This window comes from Merops nubicus, unplaced genomic scaffold (genome assembly GCF_000691845.1).
Source record: "Merops nubicus isolate BGI_N331 unplaced genomic scaffold, ASM69184v1 scaffold19412, whole genome shotgun sequence".
Taxonomy (NCBI): domain Eukaryota; kingdom Metazoa; phylum Chordata; class Aves; order Coraciiformes; family Meropidae; genus Merops; species Merops nubicus.
The window spans coordinates 25,797-47,856 of record NW_008595841.1 but is presented as its reverse complement, the minus strand read 5'-3'; the positions used below and the strand labels follow the sequence as shown (position 1 = coordinate 47,856).

Genomic DNA, 22,060 nt, shown 5'->3' with positions numbered 1-22,060 from the left:
TGCTCTTCTGTTTGATTCAGCAGCTTTTTCAGAGGTCATTGTTAATTTGGTGATGGGAATTAATTGCAGCACAGTAATAGCGAAGAAATACAGACAGTGGGAGCCCAGCATAAAAATAAGCTAAAGCAAGCTTACCCTTGCTAGTTCAGAAGAACATTGACACAAATAATATCAGGAAAAGCTGCTTTTAGGAGTGTATACTACAAACTCTACAATTCTACTTTCTACATTACTGTCCTCACATGTGTAGAAATAAAGTTAGGTTTAATGTTAGACTGCAGCAGGATGAGAAGCATTTTCTGTTGAATCTGATAGGATGTATGCTGCAAATAATTTAAAGGATTAACATGCTGCATCTGCTCTTTAGATGGAGGCTAGGTATTGGGGAATATGAAAGATTTTGGAGTATTTTGAGATAGCCATTGCACACAGTATGGGTACAAAAGCTGTAATGAATGCCATATACTTCAGAGCACCGTGTGATGTTTCTTCAGATTCTGCAGCCCACTTCTTGGGAGAAGGCTTGGAAGAATTTCCAGCACGGCAGGCAGTATTCCTCTGTTTCTTACTTAGAGCAGTGCAGCTGTAAGCTGAAGATGCTTTAAAAAACACCAAATGACCTCCGTCCCCTCCTACACAATATTGAAATTCCATCTCTGTTCTTAAGCATACAATCCTTTTAAATTGTTCTGTTAGCATTACAAAGAGGAAACCTGCCTGGGAGTAGGTGTATGTATGTTTTAGCCTGGAGAGACGTTGCAGGTTTGAGTAGGATTTGATGGGGAGTTGTTTTTCCCTTTAAATTGACTTGCTAATTTTTTAGGTGTTTTACTGAAGCTGATGCTATTGTGTAAACTCCTATTAAATGGCATTATGGTGTTGATCAGGTCAACATTTACAACTGAAAACATGGATATGGTAAATAGTCTGCTTCCCTGAGGCTGTGCAGGAGTTGAGGGCAGAGACTGACTTTTACTTGGACTAGTAAAAATAAAAAACAGAACGAGTGATGAACTAGTTTAATGAAGTTAGTATTTTTTAGATCTTCTTTTTCCCTACCCTTGGTGGGTGAGCAGAATTGGCTACGTTTTTTGCCATTTTTAAGTGATATTAATGTCTTGGGTCATATTATGAATTGTTTCTGTTTTCTACAGTAGATACTTGGTGAATATTTGCAAGGAATACACCTGAATGGGAGCCGATTACAGCGCTGTGTTGCACTGAAACAAGTAGTTATTTAACCACAGTTTTGTTGGTTCATTCATAAAGTCCATTTACCTCCACGAAAAAAGCCACGGTTTGGTTTTATAACTCTTCTCTTGTCTATGTTTCTGCTTCTCTCCATCCTGCTGCTTGTGTTCATGTCCTTTTGTATGTCCAGTTCGGATTCATTGCCTACAAAAACTTGACTGATTTGACAAAACTGGAGAATTTAGCCTGGCAATCACAGCCATGCACCCAACAGAGCACGGGAGTCCGAAGGCTTGTGTCCAGGCACACCTGTAGTCATGGCTAGCTCTGTCACTGGGCAGGTTTGTGCCGTTGTTGACCCAACACTTTGGCACTGGAGCAGAAAAAATAAAAGGCAACCCTATCTGCTCCCTCTCCCACATGTCAGCAAGAGTGTTGGTGCCACCATGTAATGATCCCAAACGGGAAACTCATTAAAACTAAAACTTCCTTTTCTTTATAGCTTAGTTTGTTTTTAACCCAGACCAGCTCACTCTGTAGCTCCCCAGCATGGCTGAACCCAGGTGAAGGGAGAAACGTCTTCATGGCATGGGGAACCCATTAGTCTGTATCAGAGGAGTTTTATACTGCTTGTGGAACAACAATGTTAAAGGAAAAAGCAGTCCTCTGCTGAATGCTTGTGCCAAAGCTGGCAGTGTTGGTGAGGCCAGGCAGGGATTAATGGCTCATTGCATCAAAGTCACCAGCCCCAGTAAATGCTACCCAGAGGCATCAGTGGTCTGAAATTAATTTCAGACAATATTAGATTTGGTAGGTGCTACCTTTCTCTAGCAGTCCTTCTAGTAAATTACTTTAGTGAGTATAATGACCAAGTGAAGATTAAATAATAATAAATGTTCTACTAATTAAACTGGTTTAGATTGGAGATTAGGAAGAATTTCTTTAGTGAAAGTGTGGTGAAGCATCCCAGGGAGATAGTGGAGCCACTGTCCCTGGAGATGAAAAAACATGTTCAAAAAACATGTGGATGTGGTACTTCAGGACATGGTTTAGTGATCATGGTAGTGTCTTGGAGGTCTTTTCCAACATTAATGATTCTGTGATTGTGTGATTTGGAAAGCTTGTGTTCTTAATGAGTCAAATTAGCTTTAAAACTCTAAAACACAAATGAGGATCTTGTGTCTATCTCAGTACTTTTCATGCTATTCAGTCTAACACAAACAACTCTTTAATTTGCATCTGAAGTCTTTGTTTTAGCTTTGTCTTTTTGTCTCAAGACCCAGGGCTTATATCTCAAACCCTGAATGTACTTACTTTCATAGATCTCAGCAAGAATCTGTATGTACTGCTGCAGAATATCAAGAATAGATAGTTGTTTTAGAAAACGGTTGAATCTTCAAGGATTTTTATAGGCTTGGGGGGCCTTCTTGTAATACTAAAAAATAAACACTGGTCTCTCTTAGAAATTATTTAGAACCAACACTAATTTCCTTTTGCAAGCATTGAAAGCAAAATCCTAGACTTCTCATTTTAGAAATTTTAATTTTATATAAATGGATGTCTTCTTTTTTTTCCCTAATTTTTCATTTTAAAAATTGCTTAGCAATCAAAATTTTAAATGTTGTAGTTCATTTCATAGTTTATAACTTTTTTTTTTCCTGTGGTATAGATTGAATTTATTTTCTTTTTTTTTCTTTTGTGCCAAAAGAAAGCAAATCCAACAAAATTAACTACTGCATCGATTTGGGTTCAAGACCATAACGTTCCTCCTTTTCCACTTGACTTGGTAGAAATTCTTGTATACCTGCTCTAAGAAGGATTGACTGCAGTTTTCTACAGCAGTTTCCACCACTGACCACCCAAATAATTAATTTCTGATGTCTGGATATCAGTGGATATTAATGGATGTCTGGATATAAATGGATATCAAGTGCCTATAGTGCCTGTGTCCCTGGAAATGATGAAGATGGCCATTGTCTAGATGAGGCTGAGTAGGGTGGGATAGTATGAGAAGCTGTACAGAGGGTCAGGGTCCTTGCTTGCTTACTGAAATTCTGCTTTGAGATGGGAGGAAGAAGGTTTCCCTCATCCTAACAAATGGCTGGTGAAATCCATGAAGAGCAGAGAGTGATCATTTGTCTGTACTGGCGGCGGTGGTGAAAATAGGCTTCTTATCGAGCTAGAATCAGTGGAGGGATAGCACAGATTTCACAGGACGATGGAGCCCAAAGACTAAATGTTAACTTGAAACTAATATTGTCATAACAGTAGTTTTTCAAAACGGCAGCACAGATATTTTTAAACGGTTGGGTTTTTGTCCTGAATGAGAATGTTACCAATCTGGAAGCTCAGAGCAGAGCTGAAGTGTTTCCATTGGTCGTCACTGTGAGTTTACTTCTGTGTTGATAAGTTACAAACTTCTTAAATCAGGACTGGTCATCCAGTCTGCTGCACACTGGCTTGTCTGTTTCTCTCCCTCTGCTTTGGTGCTGTTTCTTTTACCATATTGCAAGGACTGTAGTGAAAATTCTCTTTTCCCAGTTCAGAAATAAATGATCTTGAAAGCTGCTCTTACCACCATAGATCAATCTGGCATGCTCTGCTTAGTTCATATGAATCTTTTACGGTGAAATTTGGGTGAAAAACTGTAAGAATCCCATGTGGTAGTCAGGAAGGAAGAATATACTTTCATTAATTATAACTGCAGCCAGAAGTTGTAAAGAATTACCTGTGTCAGTCTTAGCTTCTTAAGGCAAATTCCTGCATGTCTTAACAAGATCTGTTCCTTGTTTGAATTTTCGTATTTTGTATTAATTTCTACCTAGAAGCACTTTCTGTGAATTTTAAAATAAAATTCCCACACACCCCTGATACAGGTACTTTTAGTGTTCCTCTCTTGCATTAACAGAGAAAACTAAGGCAGAGACAAATAAATCTTACGTCTCATCAACAAATTAACAAAGGAAATGCCATGTGCACTCGGATGCAGAAAGGGTCTATCTTGTATTGATCATGATCCCAGCACAATCCTATATGATCCCATAGTGCTTATCCCACCATTCTAGTCCAACTGAATAGCTGTTTGAGGATCACCGAGAAACTGGGTCATGTGGTTTTGATGTCCCTCTGTGTTAGTGAGATTAATGTTCTTTTGGGTCGTTCATTGGCATGTTAACATGATGCTCTGCTGTGCTAGTGACACAAAACTCTGCTTGCAGACTTGATGTTAGAATCAGAATAATTTGTTTCGAAAGCCAGCCTGGAGGTCATCTGGGCAACCTGACCCAGTATTTGACCACCTTCGTGGTTTAAAACAAACAAAACCAAAAAAACTCTGATGATCTCTGGAGGTCCCTTCCAACCCCTAACATTCTGTGATTCTGCGATTCACCCTTTTTCTAGTGCCTAATTGGGACTGACCATGCTCCAGCTTCTGTCCATTGCCTCCAGTCCTTTGACTGTGCACCTGCAAGAAGAGCTGTCATCCCTGCACCCTCCCTTTTAGTAGCTGAAGAAAGCAATAAGGTCTTCCCCTAGCCCGCTCTTCTTGGAGCTGAGTTCCCTCGGGCTCTCCTTGTGTACCATGGGCTACCCAGTGGGCTTGATGGCCCTGCACTGGACTCACTCCAGTGTGGCAACATCTTTCCTCTGCTGGAGAAACCAGAAGTGGATATAGTACTCCAGATGTGGTCTCACCACTGCTGAACGGAGGGGAATAAATAATCACTTCACATGAACCCTTGCTACTACAGCCCTGGTTGTGGCTGTCTTCACTTGGAAGGAGCACTGCTGACCCATACTCATCTTGGCCACCAGGACCCTCCAGATTTTTTCTCCAAAGCTGTTTTCTGACGACTGAGCCTCAGCCTGTACAGCTGCATAGGGCCATTCCAATCCAGATGCAGGACTTTGCATTTGCTGATTTCAACTCCTTGATGTTCTGGTCAGCATATTTCTCCATCCTGTGAAGTCTCTCTGAATAGCAGCCTTGCCTGTATAGCACACTAGCTACTCCCCTGATTCAGTATCATCCACTAATCTGCTGAGAGGGCAACTCGTGCTCCACCAATTTAGCTGTGAAGATACTGTGGCAGATCATGTCAAAAGCCTTGCTGATAGTCAAGGTGTACAACATACGTGGCTGTTGCCTCATTCACAGGTCTGGCAAATTAGATTGGCCAGCCATGATATGGTTGTTCCCAATCTCTCTCTTCCCCTTCACGTGCTTGGAAATGGCTTCCAGGAGCATTTGCTCTGTAAAGCTCTTAAGGACAGAGGTATGCCCAAACAGCCTGTAGTTTCCCAAGATGTTCCTTCTTGCTCTTCTTCAAGACGGGTGTGATGTTTGTCTTTTTCCAGTCATCAGAACCCCCTTGGCTGACTTGACCTTTTGAAGGGAGTAACAGCCTCACAATGACATCAGCCAGCTATCTCAGCATGACTGGAGGTATCTGTTCTGGTCTCATGGATTGAGTATTTGCATGTGGCTTAAGTCCTCTCTCTGTGGGTAATGCTGCGCTCCTGTAGACTTTTCTGGTAAGCTGATGGAGCTGAGAGAGCTGAGGGCAGATTTTACTTGTAAAAAGCAAGGCAAAAATAATTTCTCTGCCTTTTCCATGTGCTTTGTCACTAGGTTTTCTGCCCCCATTGAGCAACAGCCTTACAGTTCATTTATTTGTCCATTTGCTGCTGATGTGCTTACAGTAGTCCTCTTGTACTCCCCTGTCGCATGCCTCGATAGGTCCAAGCTGCCCCTCGGCTCTTCTGACATGACTGCTGCAGGCCCAAGCAGTGGTTCTGTGTTTCCTCTGGGTGTGCACACCTACCTTTGCTGCACTCTTACTTTCTGCCTGTGAGCTCAGTCGTTAATACTCTGCTCACGCATGCTGCCCTTCAAACATGGTTGCTCAACCTTCTGCACAACGGAATGGAACATCCGAGTGCTTTGAGGAGACTGTTCTTGAAAATCAGTATGATCTTGGTGTACCTTTGTAAATCTAAACATTTTTATTTATGGGGAAATTGTTATCACGGTGCACAGAGGTCCATGCCTGGTAATTTAGATCTCCTCTCCTTCTCTTTCTTCCTTCCTTCCTTTAGACCAGTAGGTTTGGGAAAAGAAGACAGCTTTTCTTCACTGCAATTAGTTATGTCCGTCATAATAAGTAAAAGATTAATTTAATTTTTAATTTAATTTTTTTGACTTTAATAACTTAAAGTCAAAGCTTCCTCCCAAACTCACTGCACCTTCACTAGGTGCTAGCAATTCAGGTACTAGCAATTCTGTAATGATGTGCAGCTTAGAAATAAAACACATGTTAATTCCAGCAATAGAAAGATTTGACACATAGAGCTCATTAGGCTAACTGCTGGGTAGAACCCCTGTAGTTCTCTAAAGCTAGAAAGCAAATATTTTTTTCTGCCTTTGTCTAAAATTCTGAACTACTTGTGTAAATAAGTATTTTAAAACATTGTACTTCTCAAAACTCAGCTGCTCCTTCGGGGAGGCACGTAACAGCACTTTGGCAGAAGGAATTTGTTTCCCTGTCTTCTTTCTGTGAATAATTGTTGTTGTGAAAGCACCAGGGCATGGAAGCTTAGAACTAGTACTTTCTTTAGCTACAAATGTTCTGTAGATGACAGCTATTCTTAAAAATACAGACACAACATTTCCCAGTTAGGGAAAATATCATTTAACCTAATGCAAAATGTCATTTGTGTTGGCAGAAATGGGAAAGGATAAATTTTCCGGGTTTCAGTATTTTTAATAGATTTTATTTAATTTCTAGTCACAGCTGAATATTGAAGTAATCGTACAAGATTAGCTCAATTAGATTAGATACAATTTCTGTCTTCTGCCTGTCTTACACAGTAATATATATAAAGTCCCCTTAAAATCAGTTGAACTTACATTCTGTTGGTTTTGAAAGGCATCTTTAATGTGCTTGTGTACAGACACATTGTAAGGACACCTACTTATTTTGTACATCGTAGAAATTCATACCCATATAACACCTGCCATAAAATATTTAATAAAATATTTCTCTTTTTATATGTGATCATTCTGAATAATGCTTTACAGCATAACGGTGCCACTCTGTAATTTTGCACAACAAAGTTATTCTGTGATCCCAAGAAGACAGTAAATAATATGGTACTGAATGATTCTTCAAGGAAAGGATCCATTGGTTGTGGTAATGTTTATGATTACAGTTACTAGAAGGTATTTAGCTCAGATTTGTGCTTTGGCTATTTAGTGACAAGACAGTTTGCGTTTTCAAAACTAATCAGAAAAGCTTCCAAAAGCCTCTTCATTTTTTTTTGACAACTTCATAAACGGGCTTCTGGTGTGTTGGCTTGGAAAGTGTAATCCCAGGTGACAGGATGTGTACCTGTCACCTGAAAACCGCTTAGGTATTTCACCTCTTGAAGTTGTGGGTTTACACCAGAATGATAAACATTTGAAACAGAGTGGTAAAAGTTTTAAGTTACATTAATTTGCATCCAGCATGCCAATTTGTGACTGTTCTCATATGTGAGAACCTGCTCTTCAGAAATTTTCTCTGAAAATAACCAATAAAAGCCCTTCTAAGTAAGAAATGCTATAATTGTTGTCTACAAGCTGAATCTGAATTGCTGGCACAGCATTTGAAATCAGCATTTTCTTCCTCTAACTTGATGTGCTAAATGGGTTTCATATTTTGGCCGGTATAAATATATGTGATTAAAAACCTGTAGTAACTTTTAAGGCAATGACATTTTACAATAGAAGAAAAAAAAATACAGCCATTGAAAGCAAATGCCAGTAATACTTGACTGACTATTACAGAAGTGCTTAGGTGCTGCAAGGGCTCTGATTCCGAAGGGTTAAGTCTGTAGTAAAACCCAGGAAGAATGCAAAATGATCAAGAAATGACATGCTGCCTATTGTTTGTAGCTATAGGATCAAAATAACAATTATACATGCCAAATAAATTCTAAACCTGTAAAGGAGAAAAAGAGGGGGTGGCTGTAAGTACAGGTGCCAGAAGCATTAAATAACCCTCTCAGACAAGGTGCACCACTGTTGTCTTGAATGCTGCAAGGTCCCCCCAGTCTGGCATTTTTCCCCCTGCCCTAGACAATGTGCATTCACTGCAGGAGACTAGGTTAAGCCTGCGTCTCCCAGACCTGCCGGCTCCTTCTGCCCAACCCGACACAGAGGTGCCTTTGTCAGTATAATTACCCTCCCCTTGCAGGAGAAATAGTTTGTTTAGAGCCTTATTTGCAGGTAGAACTGGTATAAGCAGGAATTAGCATGCTAAAGAACCTGCCCCAGCACTGACTTGGGCTTATTTGTCCGAATCTTGGACAATGAGGTGTGTTTTTTTATTTTTTTCCCTGCCTGGTTTGTGCAGTGAGATGCTATCCAAGATTAAGAGCTTTAAGGTTATTAAAGAGATTGAAGATGGGAGCCAACTGGCTGTTGTGGGAGGGAGGCAAGTCCGGGTGTTTAGGATCTCCCAACAATTTCATGCCTGGCAGGTCTGCACCTTGGCTGCCAGAACAAACTCGGGCGGATGATCCTTACAGCTTTCTGGGGATTGATTAAAACTCCTTTTGGCTTTCAGCACGTTGTCCACATCAAAAAGGTGCGAGAAGTAAAATAAATGTTTCTTTTGCTTTTCAAGATACTGTGGCCAATCTCCCTAAGCCTTCCTAATTGGCCCAGGCTGGTTGCGGATGATTAACTTGAAGTTAAATGAGGCCTGCTTTTAAACATGCTTTCCCAGACTTTAAACAGAACGATGAGGGGAAACTTTAGACTGTTGCGATGCTGGAGTGGAGCCAAGATGGGTTATTATTAAAGTTCATCCAAGTTTTGATCCAGGTTTTGTTTACACTGAGCCAACTCAGTTGATGGACATCCCTCCCTCTCTGCATACCCATAAGTGTATTAGTGATATTAACAACATGTTGTTTCTGCCCCATGAAAAAGAACCTCTTAATGAAGGGAGGGGGATACAGGGAACTTGGGTTGAGTGAAGAGTTGCTTGCATTTAGAGTTTATTCATTTCCATAAGTTATTTTAACTATGTAGAAATATTTCAGAGTATGAAAAAAATGCAGAGGAAAAACTGTGCATAGTAGTGTTTAATGACAACATTACTTGTATTTTCTTTGCAATGTGCCCTGAGGGCAAAGGGAGCAAGGAGATTTGCTCCGAGGAAAAGCATGGTCTAAAAACAAATCTCTGAGGAAAAGATGTTGGTCTGTGAATGTTCTGTTAAGGAGATTCATCATTTTTCTGTGAGGTAAATACAATGCAGACATCTGATCATTAAAATTTTGGGTTTTTTTAGTAAAAACTTAGTCTTTCCTTTTTTTCTGAAGATTAAACTGAAACAGGCTTCTGTGGCACAGGTGGGGCCAGAATTCTTGTGTATCTGGTAAATACAAAAGATTCACCTTCTCTGTGTCCTCAAGGTAAAGTGTATGGGCTTTGTAGGTCACTTTTGGGAGGAGAATCCTGCCCAGCATCACTCTGTTCCATGCCTGATAACACCACTCAGCGTGGTGAGCAGCAGAGGGGCTGCAAGAGCAGCCTTGAGTTCCAGTAACTGAGCCTGTGACACACTGAAAGCCTGACTAGAAGATCTAATATCTTTTAGATAAATTTTTATTTTCTCAGAGGCATTCTCTGACTGCAAGCTGCACTTACTAGCATCAGGACCTGATTTTCCCATACACATCCTGCTCACTCGGCCCTGCCTTTCCTTGCTGAAAGGCAACTTCTTAGTTCTTCTGACACTTTGCAGCCTTTGTGCCTTTGCTTGCTAACCACCATCCATCCGCCTTGGATTAGCACTATATTTTAACTGCTGCTGTAGTACGAGCTAAGCTTACAGGTACGTCCAGGCATATCATTAGGTTTAATTAAATTCTGTGGGTATTATCATGTGGCCTGTGAAATGTCTGGCACTGAGCCGTGCCCTGATAAACTGCACACAGGGGAAGTACAGTAACAAGGGCATCCCAGGAGAGCTCATGGATGAAGCTCAAGCAGTTTTACCACAACTCCAGCATTGTTTCAAAGAGAAGACTGTGAACCATTTCTTTCTGAAGCTTGAAAGATTTTACCCATTTTTCAAAGCCACCTCCTGTTTGTGCCTTCCTGCTGGTCTCAGTCCTGATGTGCTCAGGCTCTGGTGTCCTCTGGATCTCCATATGGAAGAAAGGCAGATTCCAAGTCCCTTATGTTTTTAGAACATGGATGTTATTTGGTATTTTATTTTGGTTGCAGCCCCTACTGCCTTTTTTGTGTTTCCCCCTGCTTGAAAAACATTTGATTGATTGATTGCTATCCCAAAACCTTCCTTTCCTGTTTACCCCACCCACTTAGGTTTGAAGCTGATCACTTCTTTGGCAATTTGTACGACTTATAAAATTGATAGCAAGGCAAATTTAACAGTAAGAGCTGACACTCACTTGAAACAAACCATATCCCAGATTACCTACACTTCAAAAATCACAAGTAAACCCTCCTGTTTCTGTTGTGTAAAAGAGTTGGTGAATATGGCACTCTCTCTTCATTTCCTCTTTGCCTCCGTTTGTGTTACATTATCAATTGCAATGTCTGCACAGGCGCATGGACTGGGAGCTGTTTTCCCTAAAGTATTTATTATAAGTGGGAATGACAGAGGACAGGCCTGTCCTGTGGTTCAGTCTTCTGTAGACACCTAAACTCCCACTGCAGGTGCATGGCTACATTATCAACTATTTAAAATTCTGCAAAGGTGTTATTTGAGTTTACTCCAACACATGACATCTTCTCTATTACCAGCAAGTAACCACAGTACTAGGGAATAAGGGAGAAGAAGTAGGCAGGATAAATACAATGACAGAAATTGCTGATCCAAGAAACAATACACAGACAGTCCTTCGCAGGGTGAAATACATGAATCTCTCCAAATTTTGAGAGAAGCAATTGCTTTTCCTAGAAGTCCTTTGCAACTAAACGAAAAAATATGATGTTGCTCTGTTCTTTGGTGTTTAGAGTTCATCATGTTAAATTTGCTCATTCTCAAAACTCATTTTCTTTTTCAACACAGGGTGCCAAGGCATGTTTTTTGCGTGACATCCCCTTCTCTGCCATTTACTTCCCCTGTTATGCTCATTTGAAAGCTTCTTTTGCAAATGAAGATGGCAGGGTTAGCCCTGGAAATCTGCTTTTGGCTGGATCGATAGCTGGTAAGTGCTCCATTTTTTTCTGCATGTCACTATATTGCACCTGCAGCAGTAGTTATGGCAGTGAGAACTTTGGAAAGCTCAGAAGAACTATATGCATTTTGCAGCCTTGTGTGCAAATAGCTGAAAGCTACCATGCTGTAGAGTGAGTTGATGTTAAAAATAAAGATATTGTAAGTTCCTGGCATAATCAGAGTGTCGAAAGGGAAAGATTTAAGTGCTGATGTTTTGTTGTCAGATGTTATCTTTCTTTGTGAAGTTACTATGCTGATTCTGTTTGTGGCTGGCTGATCGGTAAAGCTTCATTGAAAGAGTTTATGAATTAAGTCATGACATTTGTGAAATTCTTTATGATTTTGATATATGAAATCCAAAAGCTATGCTGGCGCTACAGTTCTCTACACACAGTAACATACCCTGTGACAAAATGATGACCGTTGCTGGCAACTGTATCCCATGCAGTATCCCATGCAGTACTTGGCTTTGTGAGGATACTACCTTCATTTTTTTTTCATAATGAACAAAACAGAAGAGCTTTGAAACTTTTCTGTTGTGCCATAGGTTGCTGATTCCTAGTGTATCCAGATGCAGAGATGCTGAGTGTGATGTGGAGCACTTGTTTTAGTCTGATACAGTGGCTGGGAGAGCTAAATCGTGCTTGGCTCACGCATTTAACTTTAGTGTGCAAGAGCCTGAGGGAGAAGATAGAGGTACTCTTGTGGTAGCTTCAGTTTACCTTTGTGTCTGTTGCCTAGCTGGTCCCCAGCATAGCACCCAACTTCTGCACCCAAAGAGGACCACCGTTTGGTAGCTGCCCCGTGGAGAGAGCAGCTTCAGAGTCCTTCTCCTGCTTCATCCAGGGGTTTCCCTTCAGGAAACAAATAGGCTTGAAAATTTGAGCAGCAAGACCATTGAGGGAGTGTGTAGCAAGCAGGAGGGCTCACACTAGCAGGTATTTTTGTCATGTTCATTGAGGGCTGCTTGGACTTTCTGAGCTGCAAACAAGTTCTTTCTCCAGTGTGGCCCCTGACAGGCTGCTGTGACCTCCGGGTGAGTAAAAAAGATAAGAGTGGCACGAGTCAAATATAGGTGGATGGTTGGTGTTTTAGCTATGTTTTCTCCTTTGATTTTAAGCTTTCTTCTCCCTGGGGAAGCTGTTCCTGGTCAGGATTATACATGGGGCTGTGTCTCTTGAAGAGTCAGGGATCTTTTATGGACAATATTTGGGCTCAGGATAAAGCCAGCACCTGGTATAGTGCTCATTGGTCAGTGTGTCTTGTTGGGTTTGCTCTGTCCTCAGTAGCTCCTAGTCCAGAAGAATCTACCTGGCACTGGGAAAACCAGCTCTGTTCAAATGACTGGTGCTTAAAAACTCCTTGTCCTCTCCCCTCCCCCACCCCAAACCAGAGCCAGCCTCCAAGCCCCCCAACAGGAGCTTACAGCCAGCTTATTTCTCACCCATTTTAATGGAACAAAACAATTTTTGAACTTTAGATCATATTTACAGACATGAAACATAAGCTGGCATTTTTAAGCCAAGTAATTTCTTAGATTTTCCTATTTTTCTCTTTCTAGCCATTGTCAGGTGATTGCAGACTGAGATAACCGTCCCTTTGAAGTTCAGGCACAGAAGCAGTCTTTATTGTTCCTGATGTGGCTTACCAAACTAGCTATAATGTGAATTTTATCCAGTGCTTCCTGTGAATCCCATCCCAGGTTAACTCTCATGAGCAAATTACGGTGTTAAAGATAAAACACTCATCATACTATTTACACAACCAAGGAATTTCCTTTACAGGGTACAAGTAAAGCATGGTGGGGATGTATGTGTCTGCTGCTTTACCACAAGGAAGTCAAGGGTAAAACAAAAGCTCCATCACCTCTGAAACACTGGCTCAGCCTCTGGGCTGATGTCTCTGCTCTGGCCAGGGATCTCGCCCGGTCAGCAGACTTCAGACACACGGGGGATCTGGGTGGGGACCCCACCTTCCCACAGCCCATGGCGCTGGGGCAGTGGGCATTTGCTGGGGCTGTGGGTATCCCCTTCCCTGTCCCCCTCGTCAGGGACACGTGCAGCCCGCACGGCACGCAGTTTGATCAACTGCTGCCTTTCACTGTTCACCAGATGTCTCAACCTGTTGTGCCAAAGCATTTTCTGAGATGATTCTAATATCAGCTACAGGATCTCTCCTTAATTTGCTCCATCTGCCTATTGCCTCCGTGAACTTCCTTCTCCTCCTCTCACTCCTGTTTTTTATTTTCAGCTCCTGCTGGGCCATTTGTCTCAGTTCGATTGTAAGCTTCTCACGGCAGCAACCTGTAAATTTTTATTTGTCTGTAAAGTCTTTTGTCCTGTACACATAGCTCCTAAAAACAGGATTAAAAACATCTTTAACTGCAAAATATCCTCAGTAATAAGGAATGAGGAATAAGGAGGTGGAAGTCAACGTGTAGTAAGCTGAACTGTTTCTAAGTATGTCCTTTGGTTTTCCTTGAAAGCACTGGTTGGCTTTTAAAGGACAAAAGTCCAGCTTTAAACTGAAAACTCAACCAATATCCTGGTGTGGGTAAGGCTAAGCAAAGAGGAATTTCAACATTTGTGGAGTTCAGAAACCTTTACTGGCTTTTAGCACTTGCCTGCCAGACTGACCACTGTGCAAGTTCAGCTTGTGCATTATTGTGGGGAGTCGGTGAGAGGAGGAGGAGTCCTTATTTTGGTGATACACATACATATATCTCTCAGAGCAGTAGTCCGCAGGAAGGGTGCTCTGGTGCTTGAAGACAGACCATGATGGTTTGGACAAAAGTTGTTAGCAATTATTAAGCCCAAAAAAAAAAAAAAGAAGCAAAGGAGATTTATGCATCTACATCTGACCAAGTTGGTTTGGAACAAATACAGAATGGAAAAGTAATAAAACCATAAGAGACAGTGTCTTATGGGTACAGTCTCGGTGCTTTTTTTTCTGGCTTTTTTATTTTTTTCCCCCAATTCTAAACATGGGCAGCCCCAGTTTGGATAGGAATGATTTTAGAAATACCATCCATTGGTAATTTGGTATTTTTTGCTTTCAGTTGATCATGTGCCAGGGTAAATTTATATCTTCCTTCAAGTGCTCTGCTGAGGATGTCAGCTGTGGCTTTGCAGCTGAGCCATCTGCCATTGCTAATGAGAAGCATGACCCTTTTTTTCAGAGCTCAGCTCTCATGGCTGGCAGAGCATGCATGGCATTAACTGGTTCCCGGTGACTTCGCTGCGTGAGGAGGTGTGGGGCTGTGTGTGTACAGGCTGGTGCAGCCAGAACGCCAGGGACCACGGCCAGGCGTGAAAAGGAGAGAGCAGGTTCAACCTCACCTCCAAAAACGTTGTGCTTATTAACAACGCAAGTTTCTGCTGAGCGTTGAAAAATCCAGCCCGTTAAGCATGTGATACGGTTGGTCCTCTAGGAGAGGCTCTCTCTGAGTGAAGCCACGTCCACAGCAGTGGCTTCTTATTGCTTGTTCTTCTTGGCTTCTGCCGAAAGCAAATGTGGCTGGATTCTCCTGATGCAAGGGCGAAAGGCACAGTCGCCCCTGGGTAAACAAGGTACGTAGCGCAGGTAGACAAGGCAGGGGCACCCTCCTGATGGTTTTTGTCTTGTGTAGGTATGCCTGCAGCCTCTCTGGTGACGCCTGCAGATGTCATCAAAACAAGACTACAGGTGGCAGCCCGGGCAGGACAGACCACCTACAGCGGTGTTGTAGACTGTTTTGTGAAAATCCTTCGAGAGGAAGGTCCGAAGGCTCTGTGGAAGGGAGCAGGAGGTGTGTAGGAGAGTTTTGATTGCTTAGCAATTTCTGATTGTGTTTTTCGTCACTTAGAAACTCTTTCCTTTTCTTTCAAGCTCGTGTATTTCGATCTTCTCCTCAGTTTGGTGTAACTCTGGTGACATACGAGCTACTGCAGAGATGGTTTTATGTGGACTTCGGAGGAGTGTAAGTATGTGATGTTTGCCCAGGACCCTGAAGCTGCACTTGGTTCTGTGTGGGTGCTCATTGACATGTCAGTCAGGGTCTTGCTGTTACAGAGGACATGTTGTGAAGGCTTTGTGAATATTATTTAAGCCACACGACACTGGTGGAGGTTAGGCTGATAATCCAGTACCTGTTTTCCGAGCAAGATATGACCACGATTTATATCACCGTTCCAAGCTGGGGACTTGTGTTAGTGTGAACAGAGACAGTGGGTGACAAAACAATGGGCTGGCAATTGAGCTGTAGGGGAAATGTGCCTACCAAGTCATGATGTGCTCTGCATTAGTCCTCATTAGTTTGGTGGAGAAGCTGTGCAGGGCGTCTGACACCCAAAAATGTCTATAGGTGTCACCAAGTCCAAAACCCATTTGTTGGAGCGTCAGCCCTGCCTCCTGTCTTTGATGACGTTAGAGGTGGATGTGCATATTGCCGTTTAACGTGATCCCAGGAGCAGCTGCAAAGCAGTACAAAGCTTTGGGGAGAGTAGTTTGAAAGCCACCACAGAAACCACTTAAAACTCTTGTTAGATTTCTGAATTGGTTGTGCACTGTGGCAGAGACTTACAGACCCCTGCTTCCCCATGCTGCAGCTTTGGTTAATTTTATCTGAATTTGACCACACTTGATCAATATGAAGGCTCCTTACTGCTCTGGAAAGTTTTAAACCAGTGTATTTCTCATTACTTTGTAGCATTTAATTTAGTTACCTAAGGGGAGGTACACTCAGATACCTGTCTCATTTGAATACTGGTTTTACTCTCTGGAAATTAATTTATTATTTTTGTTATTTTGCAGGAAACCAGCTGGATCAGAGCCAGTTCCCAAATCTAGGATCACTCTCCCTGCTCCTAACCCTGACCATGTTGGTGGTTATAAATTGGCAGTTGCCACTTTTGCAGGGATTGAAAACAAGTTTGGACTTTACCTACCTCGGTTTAAGCCATCGCCACCTACCTCAAAGGCTGCTGCAGCAGTAGGACCCTAAGTTTATTGCTGTAGGTTTTTTGTTATTAGTTGGGACAGAGCCACTTTTCTAATTGGTTAATACTTTCTTCCTTTAGCTTCTCGTCATGCAACAGTTTAGCTTCATTTGAGTTTTAAGGCAATTTTCGTTTTAAATGTAATCATTTGTCTTTGTGCTTCCTTAACCAGATCACTGTGAAATTCTTACCAGTTGTTTTAAGTTTGGGACCATGAATGTATTTGTCCACATCTGACATGTGCCTGTGTTGGGAAGACACTAATTTTAGGTTCCATTGACTGGGGAGGGCTGGGTGAGAGCTGTGAAGCAGCTGGTCTCGCAGGTGGCGCCGGGCTGGGGGTCACCTGGGCGGGTGTGGCCCGCAGCCACTCGGAGGGAAGAGCTGGGCAGGTGCGGCGGTGCTGGGAGCAGAGGGGCTTTGGCTGTACGTGTAAACGGGGTCTACACTTGGTGTGTGCCTGCGGAGGCCACCACAGGCACACCCGGTACCTATGCGTGCCAGTGCAGCTTCACCTGCTGGAACAGCGACACGCACAAGGTCTCTTCCTGGGTTGTATCGTGAAGCTTTTATGTGGAACATGTTTTTGTAATGGAAACCACATTTCTAGGTGTTCAGCTGTTGCATTATGTTACTGGTATCAAAATGCTCAAAAGAAAGTGTTATTGTCCATAGTCTTTGCACTTTATGGCAGAACTTTTGGCATTCTACTACACATACAAGGAAATTTCATAACTAGGTGCCTATCTTGAGTTGCTGGTGTTTGGAATTCAGTTTGTACATGCACTTCTATAGTAAAACGCTGCTTGTTTAAATAACTGCAATAGAAAATTATGCACTGTATCAATGGTACCTGCCTTAACTGCTGGCTTGTAATTTGCAAATAGGTGGTTTCAGATTCTTATTTACTTCATTGAGTCAAAAGAGATTAAAATACTCTAAAAGAAAGATTTTACTTAATTTTTTGGTGCCTTGCACAGTGTTTAGAAAATGATGTATTTATGAAGATAGAAATAAACCTTTCAAACAGATGCACACATGGTATTCTATTACAGAAGCAGTGTAGTACATGAAATGTCTTGCTTGACTAAAGTTATAAAGTTAGGTTCAAGATCAAGTTAATATTTGGATATGTAGGCTATAAAAACACCTGCAGCTTGAGAATAAAGTTACCTGAATTCCCCTGCGTAGAAGAGAAAGTGTCGATGTCTCTGACCAAAAAGAAATTTTTCCTCAGTCAAAAACCAGGACTAGAGTTAAGTGCTGGTATTTTGACCTTTACTTTTGGGGGGAGGTTAATGTGTTACGTAGAGCCCCAACTACCTAGTCAGTTGAAGGTACTGTCAGGGGTCTTCTGTGATACCTGGTAAGACCAGGAAGAACTTGGCCTTGCTCATCTTTGTTGGGGTAAGGGGTGGGTGCCTTCAGCATTGACTGATGTTAACCAAGGGATTGCACAGGTGGAACATCTTTGCAGAAGAACAACTTAGGTATGCAACATCACATTGTTGTACTATGACCTGTGCAAGTACCGAAATGGAAACCACTCTGTTATTGTATTTGTGTTTGGGTCATCGTGAGAATTGTTCTCTTGGACTAATTTGCACTTTGGGGTTACCAATGAAATGGAGCTGTGGCAGGAACGGCAGCTGCAGCATGTGAACACAAGGGGAGGAGATGACATCTGCCTGCAGCTGCATCTGGGAGTCTGGCTGAACGAGCGTGCGGGGACTGCGCTGGGCTCTGACGGACGTGGCTGCCGCCTCTCAGCCCCCTCTGTCCCACTCTCCCCACGTGACAGCACCTTCCTTCCAGGCGGGGGGAGAGTGTCAGCCCCTTGTATTAGTCCAAAATGAACTGTCAGGATTTTTGGTTAAGGCTTGTCATAAAAGTTAAACTTTCTCACTAGGAGCTGCCTGTGCTTGATGCTTTAGGTTTTAGGCCCTTTAGGAGCTGGTTGTACACTTCATCCCTTACTTTTGCCTGGGATTGTTGAGTCCTTCTGCCCTTCTTCTCAGGGCCAGTAGAGGATGGAGGCAGGGACAGAAGGGTTGAAGAACCAGTGACTGCTTTGTTAGTACACAGTCCAGTTAAGAACATTTCAAAGCACCTCTATGCTCTGCCTGGAGATCTTGGGGAAGATGGAACCCACAGTCAGCCTTCTCCAGAGACAGAAGGATGAAAAGGTTACAGGCCAAGAAACTATCGGGTTGCTTTATAAACAACCAAAAGGCCACAAGGACAGTGTTTAGATGTTTGTCCTCTTTGGGTTTCTGGGTGAGTTACGTGAAGTGTGGGAGGAACAGGATAAACTGTAACCTTGCTTGCTTCCTGCAGTCCAGCTGACTCCCTGTGACAGCACTTCCAGAAAAAAGAAATGACCAAATATTGGTGAAGCTACCCACCAGCAGGAGAGTGAGGTGGGAGTGTCCCACAAGCAGTTACCCAGTATTTGTGTTGCTCAGTCCAGCAGAAGCTGAGGGTTGCTTTTCTGCCTGGACCCTGGGGAATGGGTTGGGTTTAAGATGACTTAATATTGACAGCTTGCAGGGACACTTTCATGAAGAAACATGCCACAGGCTTCAAAAATAACTTGGGCAGGTTTTTCTAAACCTGCTAAAAATACAAAACCTGACAAACTGCTGTGCGTCCTCCTTAGGGGACGGCCTGCTCGGGAATGTTCCTGCCCCATACTCCACCATGTACACACAGAGCACACGGCTTGCTGCCGAGATCCTTGGCTCTCCAGCACGCTCTCAGCAGAGGGATGAATAGGAATCCTCCAGCCTTGCTGTTGAAACACCACAGTGAAATTCAGACCCTGTTTTTGCTGAAATATTTGCCATTTTTGCATCAGCTAGAAGACGATTTCCAGAGACAGTGATAATTTGTATGCTATTTAACGGCTGAGAATGTAGAAATCTCCAGTTGTTTGTATTTTAAGTCTCCGGAGAGCTTCGAACACAGCAAATAACCCCGGAGCAGCCCAAGATGAAGTGCTTTCCTCAAGGCCACATGTCGTACGGTGGCTCTGCTATCTGTGTGGTGGGCAGCGGAGAGCTCAGGCTGTGAGCGCAGGCAGCCTGTCCCTGCGCTGTACACGAGCATGTCATTGGGGTGTCTGTTGCCCTTCAGATAGAGATAGCATTTAAAAGGTGTGTTCGCCATCATACATGCTCCTCGGCCCGCTGTTGGCAGCGGGGCGCAGTTCCCTCACCTGCAGGGTGCATTCCAGCTGCTGCAGTCACACTGGCGAGGGCTGCGCACGCTCCCCCCCTGCTCGCGCGCGCCCTGGGCGTGTACCGGACATGGTGCTGCTGCTGCACAAGTAGTAAGCTCTGCGTATGCCTTTGAAGGAGACGCAGCCCTGTAAACTTCCTGAGGACAGGCTGCTGCTCCTGTAGCACCATTAGGCACCGAGTCCCTCCTTAGAACTGGTGCTGCCCTGGTGATAGCAGTGTCCTTTACCTGCCATTGCTCAGCAAGCACTGTCCCATTCTACATGTGATGCTGTCTTGCTCTGTGAGGCATTTCCAGTCTTCTGCTGTGTTTGCTTTGTATCTAAAGTTGCTAAAACTCTTGAGAGCTTTTACTTTATGTCATGTGAAAGAACCTATTCCCTTGGTTTCCATAGCACTAGAGATTCAGGGTGTCATTTGCAGTAAGAGCTCATGATGTTTCAGGATGTGGTAGGAGCTCTTGTTTTCAGAAGTAGCAAATGCTCAGGGTGTTGGTTCTGAGAGCCAGGAAGAAGTACCTTTTGTCCTGGAAGACTGACTGCAGAGCATGTGCTGAGTACCCCGTGGAATATGCTGCAGCTCCTGAATCACTGTGACCCAGCAGCATTTGTCCCACACCCCTTCTCTTTCTGAAGTAAAAAGCTAGAGGCAACTGGTGAGCCCCATACCCAAGCAGCAACCCTTTGCTCTGACTGCCCTTCCCTGGAGATGTCTGTGCTGCTCTGAGACCCGGGAGGCAGGCTGTAGCGCCTCCACCATCCAAACATCCACCTGGCCCGAGTCCTGTTATTTACATGATGGGCCTGGCACTCCAGGCCCACGCTGGTTTTGTGTGACTTGGTCAAATTCCAGGTTGGCCAGTGCTGTCCACATGGTCTTTTGATGTGCCCTGGCCATTATCTTCCTCTGTTACAATGGCGTGGGTCTCGAACAGAGTACATGTCACGAAGGTGAAGTAACCCTGGTTCCTCCTTTAGCTAACACCTTCAGCTCCCACCCCTAGTGCTGCCTGCCATGGCTCCCTGTGCCCTTTCCCAGCTCATTTCAGAACAAATCCTGAGTCCCTGGCCATGGCATTTCTCTGCCTCTCACTTGTGTTGATGTGGCTTTGAGCCTTTGCAATGAAGTCAAGGGAGGCTCTGGTCTCCCCTTCATCAAGCACAGGGCAGTTGTCTCTTCCACGTCCACCTCACAGTCCTCTCCTCCATCCTAAATCTCAAGTCAGCCTTTCCCTTCTTGGCCCACATTGTTCATCCTTGTGTGCCGCTTGCCTGCTTCTTCCCTGCTTGTGTTTACCCTTTCTTGCCTTTCTGGTGATGATGTGCTCTCCAGCTCAGGCTGAGTGCACACCTTTTGTCCTTCACAGAAAGCTCATTTGTAAGGGTCCCACAATACAGCCAGGCTGTTTTCTAACTCATTCCCTGGCTGAAGCAGGCATGGCAGCATCCCAGCAGTGCTAAAGCATGGAGTGTGCTCTTCATGCTCTGCCTTCTCTTCTCAGGCTGTTGGTAGACGAAAGAGCCTGCAGAAGATGAGTTCTCTTCATACTCTTGTATTTATTTCCCTACCTGGAAGAGTCCAAGTCACATCTTGTCATATGAGCTTTTTTGGAAAGCCAGTAAAAGTGGAGCTATTTGTTTAGCAGCAGGAAAAAATCAATCAAAAAATTATTGGAGATTCCTGTAAGGGCAGCAAAAAGGGCTGTTCAGAAACTCTAGCACATGGCAGTCACGACCAGCAGAAGGCAAGTAAATGCCTCTTGTTCTTGGGTGCTCTTCCATCTGCTTTGGCTGTGTGTAATGGCCCTTTCGTGGTGTTATAGACAACACATCTGCTTCTTGAAAGGAAAACAGGGAGAAATGGAGGGGAAGGGAAACACCTAGAGACGATGCCTAAACTGCTCCCTTACAGGTATCTCACCTGGTTGCTTATTAGCATTCACCTTGAAGCTACAGAAGTGCTGCAAGTGCTGCACTGGTTTTTCAGGACAGCTCCCAGAGGGGAGCAGCAGGAACACAAGGCTCTCTAACACGTGGCTCCTGTTTCAGCCACCAGAGCAGTGGCAGCTCTATCTCCGCTGTGTGAACTAGTCTGTCCCAGGGAAGGCCCCGCTAACCACAGCCCAATGGCAAGGTTACTTCCATGGGCACCGCCAGATAGCTTAAGGTCCTGTGTCCGCAGGCACGGGGACATAGCTTCAGGTCCAACCATCAAGAAACTACACCATGTCCTCTCGCTGGGAGTTATTTCTAAAATGCAGCTTCCCCAAAAGACTCATCTTCCCAGCATACTCTGGCTTTTAGCAGTGCAGAGACTTCCCAGTGGTTCTGGGTTTGACCATAGCTCTGAAGAGTGTTGTATGAACTATTCCTCAACATGACTGCCCGAAGACGAGCCATGTCTCTCAGCAAAC

General features: G+C 43.6%; 1 protein-coding gene across 1 annotated transcript; it reads left to right on the top strand.

Annotated features, from left to right (window-relative positions):
- The first annotated feature begins 11,277 nt into the window (after nt 1-11,277).
- Nucleotides 11,278-17,439, top strand: LOC103769036 (calcium-binding mitochondrial carrier protein Aralar2-like). Its single transcript, XM_008936208.1, has 4 exons — nt 11,278-11,421; nt 15,061-15,219; nt 15,300-15,390; nt 16,224-17,439. Exons 2-4 carry the CDS (start codon nt 15,063-15,065, stop codon nt 16,411-16,413), a joined length of 438 nt encoding a protein of 145 aa, XP_008934456.1. The 5' UTR covers nt 11,278-11,421; nt 15,061-15,062; the 3' UTR covers nt 16,414-17,439.
- The last annotated feature ends 4,621 nt before the right edge of the window (nt 17,440-22,060 follow it).